Source organism: Siphateles boraxobius, unplaced genomic scaffold (assembly GCF_051911475.1).
Source record: "Siphateles boraxobius isolate OS27281-9 unplaced genomic scaffold, OSU_SipBor_1 130, whole genome shotgun sequence".
NCBI classification, from domain to species: domain Eukaryota; kingdom Metazoa; phylum Chordata; class Actinopteri; order Cypriniformes; family Leuciscidae; genus Siphateles; species Siphateles boraxobius.
The window spans coordinates 38,335,883-38,358,017 of record NW_027508734.1 but is presented as its reverse complement, the minus strand read 5'-3'; the positions used below and the strand labels follow the sequence as shown (position 1 = coordinate 38,358,017).

The following is a 22,135-nucleotide window of genomic DNA, read 5'->3' as shown; positions in this document are numbered from 1 at the left end:
ACAGGTTCTTTGGGCAACCCAAAATGTTTCTTTATGTCATCACTGCGAAAACCCCCTTTCAGAACTTAGTTTTAAGAGTAAACAACTAAATATGATCAAGTAATTAAAATAAATAATTTATTGCCTAGTGTAAATACTGTCTATGATGATGTCTTAGATTTTTGTTTTACCCAAAAACTACACTGTAAAACATTATTTTTGTTATCACAACTTTTTTTTGTTTTGTCAAATCAACTTAGATAATTCATGTGGTACCATATAAAATAATATTTTGATCTCCTTCATTGTTTTAACTCAAATTTAGTTTCAATGACCTCACAATTTTAAGGCAACCGGCTTCCTTTTTCAAGTTAAACCAACAAATATTTTTTTACAGTGTATACACTGATTTTTTTTCTTCAATTTTAGTTAAAATAAAAACAAAGTAATAAAAAAGAGAGTCATACTTAACAATTCATGTTCCCCAGTTAATTGCAGTTCTTTTATATACAACAGGAACATCACTTTCTCAACATTGCTACCCTTTTTGACACAAACACCTGCAATTTGCAGCAAGACCATCAAACCATTCATGTCTGTGTTGTAGCCCTCTCCATTTCAGAGCTGTTTCTCTTTCACTAATAAAACCCATAAAACTAGTGGAGGCACTGGCAAGCTGTGTCTTCAAGGCTGGATACACCTCTATGGGTTCACTAGCTTGGATTAATGGCATTTGGTCCCAAAGTTTGCTCAGCGGTCCCGGAGGCAGTGACAGCAGTACGTCCTTTTAAACGAATAACAAAGGCTTATCATTTATCTGGCGGCATATGGGCCAGACCCCCTCTGTAGCAGGCCTGCTCTCTGTGGTGTCTGCCAATACTGTTGTCCTGTCCATTCCATTGTTGACATAGTTGTCCTGCAATGAAGAGGTATACTCTAAAGTGTCTTATTCCACTGCTTTTTTGGGACATTTTTTTGTGGAACATGGCGTAGATATAGCATATGCATATGGTGTATGGTTTTATTCAATTAAGATGAAGTCGCCACAAGAGGAAGCTGACATCCTGGTTTGCTACATCAGCTTTTCTAAGATATAATCCTATGCCCTCGATTGCTGTAGCGAGATAATAAAGACAAAATTGTCATGCCTTTCATGAATACGTATGTGACGGAATGTCTGATTTGTTGCACATATTACAGGTGACAATGGCCCATGCGAGAAGCTGTGCGCGAACAAAGGCGGAGTGGACAGCCGTGTTACTGCCCAGGATAAGGTCAAAGGGTGCGCATGTAGTCATCCCCATAGCAACAATGCCCCTCACCCCTGAAAGCAAATGTATGACAATAAGATCAGAGGTCACGGTGCTCCCCATATGGTCGTGTGCTGCATAAGTCATTGATCTGTCGGGATGCTCTAAAGGAATTCTGAAAGTGTCACCGAAAGACTTTTAGAAAAAAAGACAACAACTGCTCCTGAAGGCCATAAATGCCTCCTCACGGGCATAAATAGCACCATTCTGGCCTGAGTGGTGAAAGAAAAGAGCGGGAAGCCGAACTGCCCACACACATGTGTTTGAATAGCCAAGGTGTTTGACCCCACGGAAACATGGTGGAAATTAAAGCACTGCAAACATGAGGAAGAAGAAACAAAATGTTTACTTAGGACCAGTTTTTTGAGACAGTGAGAAAAAAACCTGGCATTTCTTGAAAATGGATTTTACTAGCACAAACAACAAAAACAACAGATTTGGAGGCCAAATACAAAGATAAAACGTTTTTGATTAACATCGTCATCAATTTCATTGATACGTTTTTGAGCTTAAGAACCAAATTTATTTGCTTGAATAAATTCCTTCGGTATTTGGTGCAGACGTTTTAAGGCTGTTTTTGCTGTAATGGATTTGACTGGAGAACTGAATTAGTAGTGTTGTTTTAGGATACAGTGTTTATTTCACAATTTAAAAAAAATAGAACATTCATGTTAGTGAATAAACATAAATAAAAAAAACCTGATTGCGAAGACGATTGTGAAAAGTCTTTATCCAGCTGAATTTAAACAGTATTCACAAATCCGTGTGCCTCTAAAAAGAATATATTAGTGATTCATAAACACAAGCAGCACACATTTTGTTCCTGTCAACAGTAATCATTTAAAAACATTTCTCAATTCATAACACTCCAAAATAAATATAATCATAATTATTCTTTAAAGAGGAAAAAGGCTCTTTAGAATCTTATATTAAAATGTTCTTAAGAACAGTTCATTGAAAGATTCTTTGGGCAAAACAACTATGGCATCGCTGCGAACACCCCCTTTTGGAACCTTTATTTTTAAGAGGGCAAACCGCTCACAAAAAGTATGGAACAACAACTGGATAATCAATATCAAAAACTCAAAGTCTACACATTCGTATGCTAAAAATATGTATACATATTGCTTTACGTGATGCTTTATAAGAAATTCGACTGTCTGACAAAATATAAAGATGAACAGAATTAGTCAGACAAGAAGATATCTTAAAATCAGCTGATGCTAAACCTGAGCCAGACCCAATATCTTACATTAACACTAGTCAAAACTGATCGAATATCAGGCACTTTGAGATTTAGTGGTCCTTTAGCTTTAGACTCAGCTGTCCTCATGAATAACAGTTGGCGTGGACAGTTGCTCGAAGCCGGGCAGGCTGTCCTGTCTGTCCGGCACTGACAGGCTGAGGGTGGCTGGTTGTCGGTGGAAGCTGCCACGCTGTTCCTTCCCTTTGGCCAGATCCCCCCGTCTCTCCCTCGCCAACATCAGGTTGAGAGATTCTGCAATGCTGTTAAGTGTCCTGTCCATGTGTGTGATCTGTGGGGAAACGAGTGTGTGGTCTCAGCACATCTTTCTAAACATTGTCTAAAATAACGTCATCATGGTGTCTGGGTAAATAACGTCACAAACAAGAGACGATGTGTCCATACAAGCCGTAAAACACCAGCAACTGATAAAAGGTCCCATCTGTATAAACAGTCTAGCAAAAGAAATAAATCCATCGTTATATATGCTGTAAATGAGATTAAACTTTGATCAAAGAGGTGATAATGAATAGTCGAAAAAAGGTCAGTTAAATGAAAAGATTAGGCCATGCTGTATTGTTATAACTGAATCACATGGTTGAACTGAGTGGAAACTATAATAGAGTTAGAACTACACTTATTTACAAAAAAAAAAAAAATATTGTGACACCATATGCCATATTTTCATATAATAACTATAATAAACCATTTTTAAACATGTCAGAGCACACTGAAAAATGTTAACTCAGAAACAGATAGTAAATTACACAATTAATTACAAAAAAATGCCAAGTAACACATTGAAGTAAAAGTGAACTTTTAAAGCAGAAAGACTAAAATAGTATTGTCTAGTAAAACGTAGTTCAATATTCTAACTTCAAAGCATTTTTTTTACAGTACTGTTTATGTAACTGTCTATGTGCCTAAAAAGCTATACATATTTTAACACCAGTGGGAATTGTTGTTAAATGTTTAAAGGGATTCATGTTTGAGAGGAAGAAATCTGTCAGAGAAATACTTTTTCCAAGTATTTAGTATAGAGCCAAATGTCATTCCGCTGGGTTAAAGCTAAGTGACATGTGGAGCCAGGGCTGTCTACACCCCATTAGAAATAACCAGACGATTGTCTCATGCTGGACCACAGTTTACACAATGATAGTGGCAACACAGTCACATACAAACACATGGTAACATCCACAAACATATAGCGTACGGCAGGAGACTCAGGCATGTAAACATATACAGCCGCTTCCCATATAGGCATGAATGCAAACATGCACACTACTAACCACAGAGAAACAAGATCTTGAGTCGAAACTTATAGGGATGGTTCACACAAAATTTAGATTCTTTCAACATTTACTCACACTTAGGAGTTTGTCATAATACTATAAAAGTTTAGATTTACTGGTTTTTACTTGCAAACCACAGAACTAGTTTCAGTTACACTTTATTTTAAGCTGTCCGTGTTACAGTGTAATTACACATTTAAGTACTGATTAATTAATTAACTAACTACATGTACTTACTAACGTTAGTGGTTTAGGGTTAGTTGCATGTATTTATGCTAAATTTATAGTAATTACTATAGTAACTTCATAACAGAGACACTGTAAAATAAAGTGTTACCCTATTTACTATTAAATACTAGAAAGCCATTCAAATAAATTTGATGGGGAAATATTTTGGGAAAACATTATAAAGTCATACAGTACATTGCACCTCATAGTCTAAACAGATTAAATGTATTTTAAATATTTGTTCCATAAAAACATTTACAGCACTGTTCAAAAGTTTGGGCTCAGAAAGTTTTCTTTAAAGATAGTTGTTACAAAAGATTTATATTTCAAATATATGGAAATATATCTATTTCAAAGTATTAAGCAGCACAACTGTTTTCAACACATAATAATAAGAAATATTTATTTAACACCAAATCAGCATATTATAATGATTTCTGAAGAATCATGTGACACTGCAGACTGGAGTAATGATGCTGAAAATGTAAAATTACGTATTAAAATATATATTAAAATACAAAACAGTTATTTTATATTCTAATGATATTTCATATTTCACAATAACTGTTTTAAGCATAAAATGATTCTTTACAAAGGATTAAAATATCTTACAAAATCCAAACGTTTGAACAGTAGTATATATGATTAAATAAATAAAAATAAATAAAAAAATCTTAAGGTAATATTTTTTTTTTTTAAAAGGCATGCCCTAAATGTGAAGTGAATCCAGTCAGAGTGGAGATAAGACTGTGTTAGTGATATAGTAATGAGTTTCTACAGATGGGTGTTTGCATAAAAGTTAAGGCTATTTGTTCCTGTTTATGCCAGACACTGCCTGCTTCCTGTTTACCACAGAATTATAGGAAGAAGAATGACACTGTAAGGGGCAGGGTATCCTGTCCACAGTCTCTACAGCTAATGAAAAATTTTCAAGCAGTTCTTTACGACGTGTCCTACTGGGAAATACTCAATGCATTAATCACTAGCATTGTCATATAGATATGGCTATCATGATGAAGACAATACAAGTGAGTCAATGAGATCGAAAACAATCCTTAAGTCACCAAATTTTAACTGTTTGTAGCCAGCAAGATGGAAAAATATTATGTATAGGTCCCTAAAGATGTCAGCTATGAAAACAGAAAAAAAGATAAAATTCTTCTTTAAATGTTTTTTTCTATTCTTTCTAAGTAAAGAATTTTAAACAGGTTGAACAGGCTTTTTTTCTGGCATTTCATAAAACTGAGTCAATTTGCTAGTTCTGAGAGGGAGAAAGAGAGCAAGCAAGTCTGAGAGAGAGAGAGAGAGAGAGAGAGAGAGAGAGAGAGAGAGAGAGAGAGAGAGAGAGAGAGAGAGAGAGAGAGATCATGTGAACAAGTGTGTATGCTGTTTCGAGTTCGTGTCTAGGATGAGAGCTGTTTGTAAAAGGATTTATGGCTGGAGTGGCAAATGAACAGGAGTAGACAGAGTGTTTGTAGAGCTCCTGAATCCCCGTCATTCTATTGGCCATGGGAGGCCACACACACACACACACACACACACACACACACACACACACACACACACACACACACACACACACACACACACACACACACACACACACACACACACACACACACACACACACACACACACACACACACACACACACACACACACACACACACACACACACACACACAAACAAAAAAACACACAGAAGCCAGAAAACCGTTCTTTTTAGTCTTAACACCCTTATCAGCACACATCACTCATGGAGAGTGTTTGAGAAGTCTTCAAAAAGTGATATTTGATTGAAAGCAGAGAAAGATTTCTTCTGCCTGCAGGGTAAGGCTTGATGAATGACGCTTACAGATCTTTATCTATAAAATCCTTGCTGAACCAACGATGTTGTGCGCATTTGTACGTAAACTAAAGACCTGGAACTTTGTTATTATTTTACTAATGATTAACTTGTTGGAGGCGCTTAGTTTCTACACTTATTGCTAAAATTCAAGAGCATGCCCTATTGTCTGAAGAGATATTACTGGAATCCAAACAAGCAAATGTGGGAAAAAGCTAATTTTTTTGTTGTCTTTTTTATTCACCACTATATTCTGTGGGCCCATTTTTATTTATTTATTTATTTTACAACTTTTGGCCTATTGTGGTTTACGCACAAAGACTTTTTGGACTCTTTTAAGCATTGTGAGTTTTTGGAGTTTTCTTCAGATACGGGAACCCTCGATAGTTATTTTTCCAACACAAAAATGGTATAAATGTCCTTCTTACTAACTTTAGCCAAACCCTGCTCTGGCTGTAGGACAAATATTCAAGTGCTTACCTTCTCTTCCATCCTGTTGAGTCTGGAGCCAATAGTGTTTGTGCCTTTGTCTTTCAAGCGTTCTAGAGAAGACACAAATAGAGCCAAGAAAAACATAATAAAAACTCTCCCTAAACACGAATGTGCACTACGACTACAACACAACAATAAACAGCAACATTAAGAACGACGAAGGGGTCAAATTTTAGCAAAACATGGTGTGGAGTTGAGGAATGTGAGAGCAGAAAGTGTAATGAATGACCTAGCTTTACCTGAACTTGTTTGGAAGAAGGACAGCTTCCCTAAGGACTGATCCAGTCTGTTAGGACCAAGCGTGCGGCATGTGAAATGTTCATGTACAGAAATGGCAGATGAAAAGTGAAAGGAATAGTGACAGAGATGGATGTACTCTTAACTCCCCAGTTTTATTTACCCAAAGGTCATGAAAATCAAGTCATTTATATTGCTATTATTCCTATAAAATGCCATCCATGTATAGCCATGTTAAAGTAAACACTTTTCCCAATATATGCTTAACTGCTAATAACATGAGTCCTCATCCCACCTTCTTTGTAGCTCCTTGATGCGCACCATGAGGTTGAGATGACCCTGAGAATACTGCTCAATGACATCCCTCACATCGTACGGCTTACGCGCTTGCTGCAAAAACACACATACAGTACATACAAAAACCAGCCGATATAACATCTGCACTCATCGCTCACTGTATTTGCTTTTTTGTCTGTGCATATAGTTATTACTTAGATGTGTTTTTAATAAATATAATATAATGATTATAATAAAATACTAATATATAATAAATACTGTATACACTGCCGTTCGAAAGTTTCCGGTCAAAATGTTTTATTCACATTTTTGAAAGAAGTCTTTTATGCTCACCAAGGCTGCATTTATTTGATCAAGAAAGTACAGTAAAAAAACATCATTCTAATATGATGATTTGGTGCTCAAGAAACATTTCTTATTATTATTATAGTTATTTATTATATAGTACCGTTGCTGCTTAATATTTTTGTGGAAACCGATACATTTCTTTGTCAGGATTAGATGAAGTGTTGAGTAAGTTAAAAAGAACATCATTTTGTGAGATATAAATATTTATGTGGAAATCGGGATACATTTCTTTGTCAGGATTAGAAGAAATATTGAATAAAAAGTTCAAAAGAACAGCATTTTGTGAAATATTTATAGAAGGCATTTTTGATCCATTTTTGATCAAATTAATGCATCCTTGCTGAATAAAATAATTACCAACTTAATTTAACTTAAAAACTTAATTACACCAAACTTTTTTTTAAACTTTTTAATAAGTTAATAATACATGGACGTATATACAGTTTATGTGTGTATAGGCATGTATGCATATATATATATATATTTTTTTTTTCTTTATGTTTATAATGGCCTTATATTTAATTTCTTTTTATAATACAGTTTTATATTTAAAAAAAAAGGTTTTAAGATTTTTCTTATTGCATCATTCCTACACATACCGTTTCTATGAAACCATATTAATTGAGAGAATGCATTGTTTGTACTTTCATACTTAAATTTCCACAGTACAGGACTATTCAATGAACTGCAAAAGATAACAAAATTGATTCTAAATTTAAAGAATTAATTTAAATACACTTTGACTTTCCCTCATAGACTCATACAATTTTATGATCAAATCTTGATATGATCTTGCCTAGGGCCCCAAAAACCCACTGGTTGGCCATTATGTGAGTGAAGCTTTATGAATAAAGTCTGAAAGAATCAGGTCATCATAAGGTTGAACTCCGTTGACCTGATACAACCAGCCCCAAATCAAACGAGCCCAGAGGGGAAATATTTCCTCTTGATTCTCACCATTGAGGAAAATTATTCACATCTGCTGAAACCAAACGAACACCCTGATCAAAAGCTTAGTCTTTACTTTCGGGGCAGATTGAGCAGGTGATAATGCTTATAGCTATTTTAATTTATTTGAACTTCCTGACTAACATGGGGAAGATGTGTGAAGCTCCAGTTTTCTAGAGAACTTAAGCTCAGTTTGATCAGCGTTGGTGAAATAACCAAACATTCACACATCTCCGGCACAAATGACCCAATTCAGGAGAAGCTAGAGCCATTCAAAGAAGGGTAAACATTGTCATGACATCAGACACAGCAAATCTAGCCAGCAGCATCTGACAAACACTCCAAAGTGTGTGTTCTGTGTCGCAACAGTGTGTGAGAGGAGGGGAGAAGGACTTGGAGAAAATAAGGGGATTGAGAGATGACTGAGGCAAGCGGGTCATATGAATGGATGGCGAGAGGATGGGAGGGTAAAGAGAGAAGACAAACAAAGTGCAGTAACGAGTATCAAGTGTCGCACAATCGCACAAAGGAGGAGAAAGCGTGTAGGACAGCTATTAAGGTAATCCTCTGACATTAGCCTGTATTTTTGAGGACTCAGGCAGGGCATCTGCTGTGGCTGAGGCCCAACACAAGATCTTCTCTTCAATATGTGTTAAAAGACACCTTATTCACTACACTGAAATTGATCAAGGAATGCTTATGATGCATTGGAAACGTAAATTTGAAAGTTTCTACATAATCAAATACAAATAAGCAAATTAGCTCTTGCACCACAATCAAGAGAAGAAAAATCTGCTTTTCTGCTCATTTTAGGGATGTAACGTGCTAACTTGGTAAAAATTTGATTGTAGCAAATCGAAAACAAAAAATCTTACCTGGAACTTTTTTTGGGCCACGAAGTAGTACATTCTCTGGATCACACGAATGGCTGCTCGATGGGAATCCCGCAACCTGTGTGTTTATGTGTTGTGATTAGTATTAAGAAAGACACTTAACATTTTACATTTACATTACATTTCGATTTTAAAATGGAAATGGAAATGAAACTTTATCACCTAGCAGCAGTTAATTCACATAAAAATGAAAATGTTGTCATCCTTGACTCTCATAACATTTCAAACCTGTATGACTATCTTTTTCTTCTTTGCAACAGAAATAATTAGGAAAATGTTGTTTTGCCCCCATACAATCAAAGTCAATATCCTTCAAAATTTCCATTAAAATATCCTCTTTTTTGGTTCTAGAAAAGGAATGATGTCATACAGGTTTGGAATGACATGAGGCTGAATAAAAATTTCATTTTCGGACTATTATAAGATTATCAAATAAATATTTAATATTATTATAATTATATATTATTGTTAGTCAACCTAATCTCACAAGAAAACGTGACTGTGTTACAAGGTGTCAATTTCCTATGGGTTTGTACGACGTGAATCATTTAAAAATGTATTATTATTAGAAAAAAGTAAGCAGGTTAAGGTTGTTATGTTAGGGTTAGAGTAGGGTAAGGTCCACTCCAACTCGTACGAATTAGATTGCCATGAGATTGAGTTGATAAGGTACATAGTGAGGAACTGAGAACTAAATCTTTAATGTAGATATTTCATGGTCATAAATGTGGTCTCGACATGTTGGTTGTATGTCACCGCTAACTAGCACAATCACTGACCTTTCACATTTTCAATATCATTTGCAAAACAATCCTATCAGTCTCTGCTAAGCCTTCAGGTGCAGCCCTGAGCCACTCCAGATGCTGTTTATGTATAGGACTTTTGCAAGTGGCCATTGAGCACAAGGGTCACCACCAGGACACAGTGTCTAAGAGAATATACAAGGCTCTCTCTGCTTTTCAAAGCTTTCAAAAACCACAGCACTGAGATTTGGTGTTCGGGGGGGTATTGACTCCCAGGAGACCCAAGGTTATGGGGGAATGGAACATTGTCTCCAAGAAAGACAAAGTATGAGAAGTACACTTTCCCTTGCATGTCAGCTCCCGCGTGCCAGTCTCGATGTGATCCATGCCTGTATCATGTTAGCATGCTAAGGCTCGTGTCTGTTGCATGTCACTCTGACAAAAGACGGAGCACACTCACACAAGTTCTTTTAAAATGCATTAGCAGTAGACTGGCTGCAGGCTATCAAGCCTCATTGACTTAATGGACATGGCTGGCTGACAGTTTCTGGTTTCTCCCCGGCTGCGGGCTACAGGGAAATGAGGGATAAGGCATATGCCGTGCTCGAGGCAACTGCCAATTTACTGCTCTTTGGTGCCATACTCTAGACTTCAACCAGCGTCCCTCTGGGTAATATTGCCAGTGGTTATATAGCTTTGAACATTATCATACCCACAGCAATACAAATGTCAGTTAAGTTAGAATTAAAAGAGGTGGAAAGGTGGTAACAGAAAATTCCAGATAACAAAAACCGAAGCTAATTTGCGTTCTTAGCATGACTTAGTTTATGATCTATTTCCATGCATATAGTCAAACGTTTGCACACAGCTCTTAGCTACCATTAATTTAACTAATCAAAACTAATAGGCCTATAACAAAAATGGAAGTTTAGGAGTTATGTTGCTGTAACCAACAATGTTCAACCATGTTTAAATCAATGCTTTTTCTTCACTCTCGGTCTAACTTACCTATTTAAAAAGTTTTTGTTTTGTTTTGTAAAGAAATTAATATTGCCACAGTTTGAACTAATTTCGAGTATGTAAATATTTAAATATTAAATTTATAGCAACCTCAAAAAACCTTTGGACGATGAGAAACATTCACTCAGGGGTGTCCAAACTTTTAGACATACTTTTTTTTTAAAATGTTTTTGAAAGAAGTCAGAAAGAAGTCATGAAAAATACAGAAAAAAACAGTAATTCTGTGAAATATTACGACACTTTTTAAATAACTGTTTTCTATTTTAATGTATTATAAATTATAATTTATTCCTGTGATTTTCAACATCATTACTCCAGTCTTCAGTGTCACACAATCCTTCAGAAATGATGATGATTTGGTGCTCAAGAAACATTTCTTATTCTTATCGATGTTGATGTTGATAGCATTTGTGCTGCATAATATTTTTGTGGAAACTGTGAGGAAATAACTTATTTTTCATGTCAAGTGCTGAACGACTCTCTTGAGCTATAAATGTTTATGGTATAATGATCAGTTTGATATTCACGTCAAGGTCAAGGTCAAGGTCAAAGTTTATTTCTATAGCACCTTTTAACAACACGAAAGTTGACCAAAGTGCTTCATAGATACATCAAAAGTACACATACTGTTAAGTAGAGCATATAAAAAATAAAATAAAAATTCAAACCACATAAACATAAAAATAAATAAATAGAATCTTTATAATAAGTACAAGTTTTAAACCTAGCGACCTCACAAGAACTGCAACCCCGTAGAGTTCCATAGATGCAAAAAGCATTTTTAAGCGAATTTTTCAATTAATAAGCTTGAGAAAAAAGGTAGGTTTTAATTGATGCTTTGAAAACATTTAAAGTAGGAGAAGCTCTGATCGATAAAGGTAGTGTATTCCAAAGTTTTGGAGCATAGACTGAAAAGGACCTATCTCCTTTTGTTTTCAAACGTGATTTCAGGATATTTAATAATAGCAGAGATGACGATCTAAGTGATCTCTGAGGAGAATAAGAACTTAAAAGTTCTGATATATAAATGGGGCCATTCCGTGAAGAGCTTTAAACATGTAAGTTAAAACCTTGAAATCAACTCTTTGTTTCACATGAAGCCAATGGAGAGAGGCCTGGATAGGTGAAATATGTTCCCTCGTTTTTGTCCCAGTCAAGAATCGTGCTGCAGCATTTTGAACAATCTGTAATCGCGAAAGTGATGACTGACTAATTCCAACATACCGGGCATTACAGTAATCAAGTATTGTGGAAATAAAAGCTTGTATTACAGTCTCCAAATCTTTAAAAGTCAGAAGGTGTTTTAGCTTACGAAGACGCTTAAGTTGAAAAAAGCTGACCCTAACTACAGAATTTATCTGTTTGTCAAACTTCATGTCACAATCCAAAATTATTTTTGACATAAGAGTGATTTTTTGACTACAAATTCCCCAAGAAAGCACTGTATTTATTCATTTGGGGTTTGGAGCCAAACAGGATAACCTCAGTCTTATTGTCACTCAATTGAAGGAAGTTTTCATCCATTCATTCTCTAATGTCCTTTAAACATGCTAGCAAGGAAGAAACAGAATCTCTACCAGAGTCTAAAGGTAAATAGAGTTGGGTATCATCTGCATAGATGTGATAAGAGATCTTATGATGCTCAAAGATCAAACGCAATGGAAGCATGTAAAGAGAGAACATGCATCTCAGAGCTTAATATGGTAGGGTGGTAACATTTTGGTAGAACATTACTCATTTGCAACTACAAACTGAATCCAAACTGATATACTATAGTTGGAATCTGCCAGCAATCTGCACAGAGTTCAGGAATCATACCTCCCCGGCTGTTTGTCATTCCAATGGAGCAGGGAAAGACGACAGAAAGAGAGAGAGGGGGGACACACAAGAGATAGAACATGGGAACCACCCCATCTGTCCCTGAGGCAGTGCCACTTCCTCTTTCCAGTCATGGTTACCAGCATAGCAACGCTGGTCTCATGACCTCAGCAGGGTCACCATCTGCCTCTAGTGCTGGCACAAAGCCTGGCTAATGGCGAACACTGGTGGAGACGTACGCAAAGGGAGAAAGACTCCCACTGGGACAGAGAGAGAAAGAAAGAAAGAAAAAGATGGAGAGAGACAGACAAACCGACAGATAGAGAGAGAAAGAGAAAAGGAGGCGATCATATGAGGTCTTCTTTCTCCCGAAGGCAGACTGCAAGTCTCTCTTCCGTTCCCAAATTTTTTTTTTGTTGAGTCTGCTAACAGAAGAAGCCAGATGTGAAAGTAACTGCATATCCACTGGAGGGCCACCAATGACAAGAGTAGTTTGTCTAATCAGCACCATTTTTGAAGAATGTTTTATTTTTTACTCGTTTTCTGTCCAGACAGTAAAAGTTAATGAGGTTCAAAAAACATTAGACCGCACTGACTTTCATTGCTTGGACAAACACTGAGACATTTGTCAAAATATATAATACAAGTTTGGAATATGAGGTTGAGGGTAACAATTTTCATTTTTGGCTGAACTATCCCTTCAAGGGAGGCCACCGACATATTAACGACTATAAATTAAATCTATTGTAACCCCAAAATCAACCCATTTTGTGACGTTTTTAATAATCAAAAGACAAGCCCGAGTTTGCGTGCTTTGTCCACGTAAATAGCAAGTGATGTCAAATTTGTGACAAAAGCCATCCTAACCGCACCAAATAAAGATCAAAGAAGTACATCATGGGACAGGAAATAAACATGCCGTTAGTACATCAACACTTCAGGCCTAAGGGTCTAACTCCCCACCTCCATTTAACTCTAACAGGGTGTGTTCAACAACATTTGGTCTGAGGAGGTGATCTCGTCTGGAAAATGACATCAACCCTTCTGTGCATCTACTAACACTCATTAGTGGAGGCTAGATGAGAGAACACCTGATCCGAGGTCAGCGACCGCTCCTTAGGGCAACATGTGCAGCATCTTTTGTATTGATTAGAGCTACACTGATTTGATTCTGGGGATGGATAGCAAGAATTCAGAGGGGAAGGAGAAGCTTCAGAAAGGATATATTATTGACTAGATTAGGTCTTATATAAAGCAGCATAAAATAACGGAAACTGCAAGGGTGATATGAAATTTAGAGGCATTTTATCTAGGGTGTTTTTGTGTTTTAGGTGGGAAAAAGTGTCTGTTATTTGACCTCCCTCTAAAGGGCCTCAGCTAATCTGAGTGTAATCAAATGTAGATAAACAGGAAGCATGACAATCACCGGGCTTCACTCTAATCTTATCACTAAAAAGCATCCATATACACACACTCTCTCTCTCTCTCTCTCTCTCTCTCTCTCTCTCTCTCTCTCTCTCTCTCTCTCTCTCTCTCTCTCTCTCTCTCTCTCTCTCTCTCTTTCACACCAACATGGCCTCCATGGTACTGCAAAAAGACAAACTCAATCAGACAGTTGTGTGACTATAAAATGAGAGCATGCAAAATTACAGAAAGATGACGATTAAGAGATATAATCCATACAATAATCCATTGTATAATCTATTTTTCCATTCTTTGTATGTTTTCAGCGTTTTAACTTCAGGCATACAAAGGGTTCAAAAACTACAGGTTGTAAATTTGATTTGATTTAATTAATTTTTATTTTTTTTAGAGGCGTTTAGTTTCTTACATTATAAGTTTCTTACATGACATGCTACTGTTTGGGGTCAGTATGATTTTTATAAAGAAATTAATACTTTTATTCATCAAGGATGTATTCAATGAAATTAAAAGTGACAGTAAATATTTATTTATTAAGTAGAACAACCATTTTCAACATTGATAATAAGAAAGTTTCTTGACTGCTAAATCAGCATATTAGAATGATTTCTGAAGGATCATGTGACACTGAAGACTAAAGTAATGATGCTGACAATTCAGCTTTGTCATCACAGGAATTAATTACATTTTTGACCAAATAAATGCTGTGTTTGTGAGGATTAGAGACTTATTTTAAAAAAAACATAAACTGCTTTTTATTTTAAAAAGCAGCAATTAATTATAGTGGGACCAGCTATTGAAAGTTCAGAGACTTTAACTGCATGATATAACTTACAACTCAATTATCCAAAAGAAACGGCCAGCATACTCAAAACCTCCCCAATGTTTTGTTACATCATATGATAAATCACAAACACATGTCAATTACCACAAAGTCCCCCACTGAGGCCATGTGCACTCTTGTGACTCGTCTCAGCGAGTCAAAGGATGAAGACCTTTGTGTGGCGGTGTTGCGCCACAGGCTGCAGGATTGTGGCACTATGGCACTAAAAGGCTCATGGGGGCTCTGTGTGTCTAAGAATAGCTCTGTGGAAGAGGAGGGGAAGCGCTCTGATTAGCCACGAACTGAGAACCACAAGCTTTAGAGGGCTCTGCTGCTTCGTACAGGACATTATCTCAAATATCAGCTTCATCTTCCCCCTTGAGCTCAAATACCTAAATTACATTTTAATAAGTGGTCAGCTGAGATAAAGGCCACTGAGGCAGTAATGACCGATAATCGCTGACCAGCGGCTGGACATTGTACACTGGGGTAAAGACCCCGGCTGGAGTCTGGACTGTTGGCCAGAAGCCATCACACACACATGTGCACACAAAGACGTGCGTGCACAAGATGCTCATACACACACAGCAGGGGTTCCTCTGGCTTCAGCCAAGCAAAGATCTCTTTCATCCCGAGCATCAAAGCGCCAGGCAAATACAGAGAGTATTAAATGTCCTTATGAGGAGTGACACACAGGGATGTAGCATTCACTCTGACATTGAGTCCTCCGCTGCTATACACCATGACTAAATGGCTTATGTCCCAAACTTGTGGCCTCATATGATCCTAAACATTACAGCAGCAAAGAAACTGACAGCGTTCATTTCAGTGCAAGTCCTTATACATCACCAGGGGCCTCAGTGCCTTTTGTCATATCATGTTGCCAGCTAACAAAGTCACTAACTTAGCCGGGCCCTCTGAAAGAAACCTGATATGGCACATTGATATTAATTTCACAAAGTGAGACGGAAATATTTGTGCTCATAGACAAGACAACAAATGTATTATTTGTGATTTTTGAATTTGAAAATGCTGCTTTAAGCAGTAGATAAAACTGCAATTTTGAAGGGACTGTTGATGCAAAATAATTCTGTCATCATTTACTCACCCTTGTGTCGTTCCAAAACTTTCTGTCTTTCTGTCTACTGTGGAACATTATAGTAGATATTTTAAAGAATGTTTCAACTGTTTTTGCACATACAATCGAAGTCAGTTGGGTCCACAACAACACTTGACCCCATTGAATTTCATTATACTGTATGTACAAATAAAAAAAAATATTTGTTTGTGTGTGTAAGCAAAAGAAAGTACACTCTTAAAAGTAAAGGTATTGGCATCTATGGTTCCCTGAAGAACAAAGAACAAAGAAGAAAAAATGAAACCTTTCACAGAAAGGTTCTTTGGGGAACCAAAAATGGTTCTTCTATGGCATTACTGTGAAAACCTCCACTTTTTTATTCATAAGTCAAACAGGTTTGGAACGACATGAGGGTGAGTAAATTATTATTATTATTATCATAAATTTTCTTTGGGTGGTGAACTATCCATAAAGTTAAACAGATTTTTTTTTTTAAAGCACTGTTGCTGGCATCCGCTGCTCACAGGAATTTGTCTGAATAGTTGTCAAGTTCACCGTCTGCAGTGTTCTGTTACAAACTTCTACAGAGAGTCTTGCTGGGCTCTTGGTCTGACAGCAAATGAGAGAATCATCTGGGATGTGTTCTTTCTTGCTGAGCAACTCTTCCTCTCTCTCTGTCTGTCTTTCACTGCTTGGCTGACTCTCGCTCCATGTCCCTCGTTAGCTCTAACACACTGTAACGAAACACAATTACTGTTAAGGGGGGAAGAAAAGGGGCCGTGACGGGCAAGATAAAGAAACTTGTGCTGGCAAGCCGCGCTGAAGAGGCATTAGTGAGCCAATGTTTCTGTCCCATTCAGCACGCCTTACACTCCGCCAAACACTCCAAATCACATACATTTACTCACTTCTAACAGGCGAACGTGAGGCTGTATGCTTTTTGGACTGGGGAAATATTTCCATAAATGTATATGCTGAATCAAAAATACCTTTTGAGTAAAAGTGACACTCAAAAATAAATAGTATAGTAGTATGTTTAGCTCTTAGAAAAATATGTATATAACATACATATAACATTTCTGTGAAATTGCCAGCATGGAGATTATTGATCTGGAAGACAAGGGTGTTTCTAACAAAAGTCACTTTTGCGTTCTTTAGCCCAGAAGCCCATTACGACTAGGGCCGCTTGTCAATCAGGCTATTGTCGGCGTGTGTAGAGCTGCAGACAATGGCTCTTTGTCTCTGCACCAGTGTAGACGGCCTGGCTTGGCCTCCGCCACTAGAAGTCCTTCTCTGTTTACTGAGAATAAATCAATCTTTTCAGCCCGGGTCTCCTTTGGTAAACCTCACACCACAGCCCTACAAGACTGCAACAGCAGATACGTGCGAGTACAAATGGGCACTTTCAGACGCACCTGCGTTTGCTTTGATTTCATCTTTATACCTGTGTCGCTTTGGACGGGAGTTTATTTTCTTTGATCCAGGCAGCTGCCAAAGGCGCCTTTGTATTTGATATGAAAGATATACCAAATGGCTTGATTCAAGACACTTCAAGAGGTTTGAAATGACAACATTTTACAACATCTCACTGTGGCAGAAACAGTCCTGTTCTTTATCAAGGTTTAATAGATAAAAGTGTGTAGGTAGTGTCGATATCCTCCAGTGTGTGTGTATGTGTGTTTGTGTATGTGTGTGTGTGTTAGGAGCGCAGCGGTCAGAGATATGTTTCTGTGGCATTGTTCTTCCCCCACCCCCAATGCAGCCGAACTGTGTCAGCTGCAGGCACGAGGAGGCTTTTGTGCCTCTCCTACCTCTTGAGTTAACAGCCTGGGTCAAAGGTCAGAGCAGGACAAACGTCCCAAGGGAGAGGAGAGGAGAGGAGATGAGAAGGAGTAAGAGGAGAAGAGATGAGCCGAGAGGAGAGGAGAGGGCGTTATGGTTCTGGACATTTTGAGTCCCCACCCTGCTCTGCTGGACATAAACAAATAAACATGCACTCACACCCACACTGAGCAGGACAAGAAAGAGAGAGAGGGAGGGAGAGAGAGAGAGAGAGAGAGAGAGAGAGAGAGAGAGAGAGAGAGAGAGAGAGAGAGAGAGAGAGAGAAAGCCAGCTGTTGCCATTGCATCTCAGTGTGAGGCGAATGAAAGCTCATTAAACTTCAAAGATCAAATGAAAGCTTGTAGTGACAAGGCTCCATTGTAGAGGAGATGCAATATGTCTCCTAAGAATGAGGATTTAGAGAGGAATCATACTTAAGACTCAAAAAATATTAGATCTAGCTAATTAAATTTTAAAATCTCTTTTAAGTTGCGTTGGTGGAAAACACCTACATTTTTCCAGATGATTACATTAATCTCAGTGCACAAGCAACTTGGTACTTGTATCAATTCTGAGATTAATATTATCACTTCAGCCCTATCAAAGTCAATATAAATACACAAGAATAGTGCAAGTGAGAAGAAAACTAAACCTAGTCTACGATATCTCCCAGATTGTGTTTAAAAATATACTTTTGATCCCACTTTATATGTGTCTTTAACTACTGTGTACTTACATTTGAATTAATCATTTGATACAGTGCACTTATTGTGCACATTTTCTGCATTGTACTTATATTTAAAAAAATACCTGCATGAAATTGCAGCTGTAATTAATTTCTGTATGACACTGTTGACCCTCACTTTACACAGTAACCCACCCTTAAGCCTAACCATACCACCAAATTTGACCATAATCTTAACCGTATCCCACCTCAATAGCAGAAAATACAGTGTTCAATACAATATGAACACAACGCAAGTGCATAGTTTTTTTCTGCATTTGTCTTTCTACATCACCTGTATAATACACATTAAAGCAGAATTAGTATGATTTTGCCAGTGTATGCCAAGAGAAACATATGCTTTAATCTGACAGGAGAAGGGTTTGGTCTACAAAAAAACCTCCACTGCCCTCTTGTGGTTCTCAAAATAAATAAAAGTTTGGAATGCTTTGTATTCCACATAATTTAGAGTGTAATAGAGGCCTACGGTTAGATGCTGAAGAGTGGTGGATCCCATCACAAATGGTAAGGGACACTCTTGATAATCTAATGGACTGTAAACCCCCAACAGAGACATGGTTCATTAGATTATTCAGAGAAGGGATCGCTCCATTGCCTGCGTAAGTAAATGTTTTGCAGTATACACAGGCTCTGTGCTGTTCCACATGCTGACCAGCTAATGGGGCAAAGAGATTCTGATAATGACCCCCTCACAGGCAAAACACAACCTGCAACATAACCACTCTTCATGGGAATGCTTTGGGGCTCAGAAATATACACTGTGCACTTCTTCTAACCATGTTTTCACTTGATGTGGGTGGGCTCAGAAAGCTGAGATCTGTTCCAGCAGAGATGGCGCATATGTGTTAAAAGTGTTTTAAAGATTTGAACTTGGAATTCAGTGGCTGCAAAGATTAGCAGGATGATTAGGCCCCGTTTGTATTTACAGAAGCGATATTGTGAACTGCAGGAGTGTGCTAACTCTGACGCCATCAAGCTAACACTTTTTTAATTACCCATCCATCCGATATCGCATGCCATCTGGAAGAGTTTGGAAAGATTATAAGTAGTGGAAATTTACTGAAACTTAAATAATTGACTGTCTGCTGTCTACGGTCAGCAGGTAGACTCAGTTTAAATTGCACTAAAAATGGTGCGTTCTTACTCACTGAGACACATGAGTGACTGGAACGAGCGAAATCTCTCGCTCCAGCTCAGTCTCCATATCATCTGCGATGCTGCTACACCTCTGGAGTGTGGGCCGAGATGACAACTCGAAAATCCCAGGCTTTTTCACTAAAGACAGAAAACACACACATCATTTCAGACTGAGAGTGTCCTGTCATTCCAATGGAAAACGCATTACATTTAATTCCAGTTTCCACTTGTTTTGTTACCCACCTGGAGGTGTAGAAAACTGGAAAGAGGACAGAGAGTTCCAGGATGGCACCCGTTCTGTGATGAGAGAGATCAAGCTTGATGCTTTCACACAGCATATTTCAAATCAAACCACGTGTGTACCTTTTATTTCATGCTAAGAAATGATAGTGTGATAGACATGCATATTTAAACAAACAAAATACCATATTGTTTATTTAAAGAGTCAATATTAGACATTTGTCTGTAAAAAAAGGAACAATTAAAACAGGCAGGTATAAGGAATAGTAGCCTAGATAGCAAGTGAGTACAGAAAAGACAGACACTAAAATCTTCTGAGTGTGTTTGACCCTTCTGTGAGAATGGAGAGGTGAAATAAAAGATATCAGAGGAGAGATGTGAAAGGTGTAAAAAACGAAAAGAGGTAGAAAAGGTCAACAGTGCTTAGTTAATGGTTGGTAATACCTGACTGTTGAATACTGCTCACTGAATCTTGTCCGCCGTCCCTTCCATCATCTAAGGAATCATAGGTTATGGATGGTACGGTGGGAGAACTCAGCCCATCATCCCTGTCATTACTCTTAATTTTCCTCCTCATCTTCATCTGTCCGAAGTAAAAATCGACAAAAACGTTACCTCTTTTTTCTGGTATTACAGTTTGAAAGCACATTAAAATTATGTCCAGTCCATCTGTGCAAGCATCTTTAAGTACGTAGGCCTACCTTTAATTTAGGGCTAGACCATGAGTTGTTGAGGTTCTTCTTCACAAATAACTTGTAGGTGGCAGAGTCAGGGTTCTCTAAGGCAAAACACCTCCAGGATGCCTTTATCATGAGAACAAAAGAAACATAATTCTGGAAGGTCTGACTATCCTCGTGACTTACAACTAATAAGCAACATTACATTTATATGCAACAGTTAAGCACACCTGTATCAGACATGCAGCTGCAGGAATTTGCCTGTTGAAGTGTTTTTGCCTCTGTTTCTGCTGTACCTTCAGAGCAAAACCAGAGCCTAGGATTCCCTGTGGGGAAATACTATCATTCTTCTCATACACTTGCCTGCTGTGCAAGAAACAATTGCTATGGCTATTAAATCTCTGTAACTTACAGCAGGGAGGGCAAAGAAGGAGATAGCAAAGACAGAGAAACATGATGCAATGGTCTTCCCTATCCAGGTCTGAGGGACCTTGTCTCCGTAGCCAATAGTGGTTACTGTCACCTGAGCATATGTACAGAAAAGACATTGACATGCAACACCCATTACTCAACTTGATCCAGTATGCCTTCAATTATCCATTGTGTCAGTGAAAGGTATGGGTGGAGATCTACCTACCACACCCCACCACAGTGCATCAGCATAGCTGCTAAACTCTGTGAAACCTCTATCATCCACTGCATCCTTCTCTGCCAGATACACGAAGTAAGAAGAGAAGATGAGCCCAAGGAATCCGATATATAGAGTTGTGATCAGTTCCTAGAAAGAGAGAACACTCACTAAAACTTTCACTTTTATTACCATCTTAAAAATAAAGATTCTTCAATTATGTGTTTGCAGCCCTAGTGCTGGGTAGAAATGTCCTGATTCAGTTTTATTTCAATTATTTTGCATACACATTCACATTTCATTATGAAGTGCTATCTCTGCTAATGCTGCAGTGTGTTCATTCTGATATATTTATTCAAATAATAATGACTCAAAAGAGCCATTTATTTTCAGAATCGTGCTTCACTGGTATGCTTTTGATTCACTAAAAATGGCTCATTTGTCAATGAATCATAATAGTAGCTTATGTTTTTTTTTTAACTCAACAGAAAGACGTTTCTTGCCGCTATTTAGCATTATCAGCGTTTACTAAATCAATATTGTGACTGTTCAAATGAAGATTAAACAGTTAAGATTAATTTATTTTTAAGAGTGTGAAATTTCACCGATTCCTACACTAATTTAAACTATAAAAAAAACACTTATGCAACGAGGTAACTGTAAATCTTTTTTCTCCTGACTGTCATGCATGTCCCTATAATTTTTCTTCATCGATGAGTTTTTTTTCTTTTCTTTTTTCTTCTTCTTTTGGAGCAAATGGAAATGCAAAAATAATATTTGCTTCAGTCTCCTGAGTACCTCTGTAGAAATTTCATGCAGTAATTTTTACTTCCGCAGTACAAAACGTTAAATATGAAAAGGCATATGCT

The 22,135-nt window shown here is 37.5% G+C and overlaps 1 protein-coding gene across 1 annotated transcript in view; it reads right to left on the bottom strand.

The window, feature by feature from the left end:
* Positions 1-1,679: 1,679 nt before the first annotated feature.
* Positions 1,680-22,135, bottom strand: part of kcnq1.1 (potassium voltage-gated channel, KQT-like subfamily, member 1.1) — a 36,169-nt gene continuing 15,713 nt past the window's right edge. Inside the window, exons 6-17 of the mRNA XM_077229350.1 lie at positions 21,276-21,416; positions 21,051-21,161; positions 20,869-20,964; positions 20,663-20,764; positions 20,406-20,544; positions 19,965-20,018; positions 19,733-19,859; positions 9,096-9,171; positions 6,923-7,017; positions 6,630-6,676; positions 6,379-6,440; positions 1,680-2,824 (exon numbers count right to left, since the gene is read on the bottom strand). Coding sequence (XP_077085465.1) covers positions 2,609-2,824; positions 6,379-6,440; positions 6,630-6,676; positions 6,923-7,017; positions 9,096-9,171; positions 19,733-19,859; positions 19,965-20,018; positions 20,406-20,544; positions 20,663-20,764; positions 20,869-20,964; positions 21,051-21,161; positions 21,276-21,416 — 1,266 coding nt within the window. The 3' untranslated portion in view covers positions 1,680-2,608. The remainder of the gene's footprint in view (positions 2,825-6,378; positions 6,441-6,629; positions 6,677-6,922; positions 7,018-9,095; positions 9,172-19,732; positions 19,860-19,964; positions 20,019-20,405; positions 20,545-20,662; positions 20,765-20,868; positions 20,965-21,050; positions 21,162-21,275; positions 21,417-22,135) is intronic.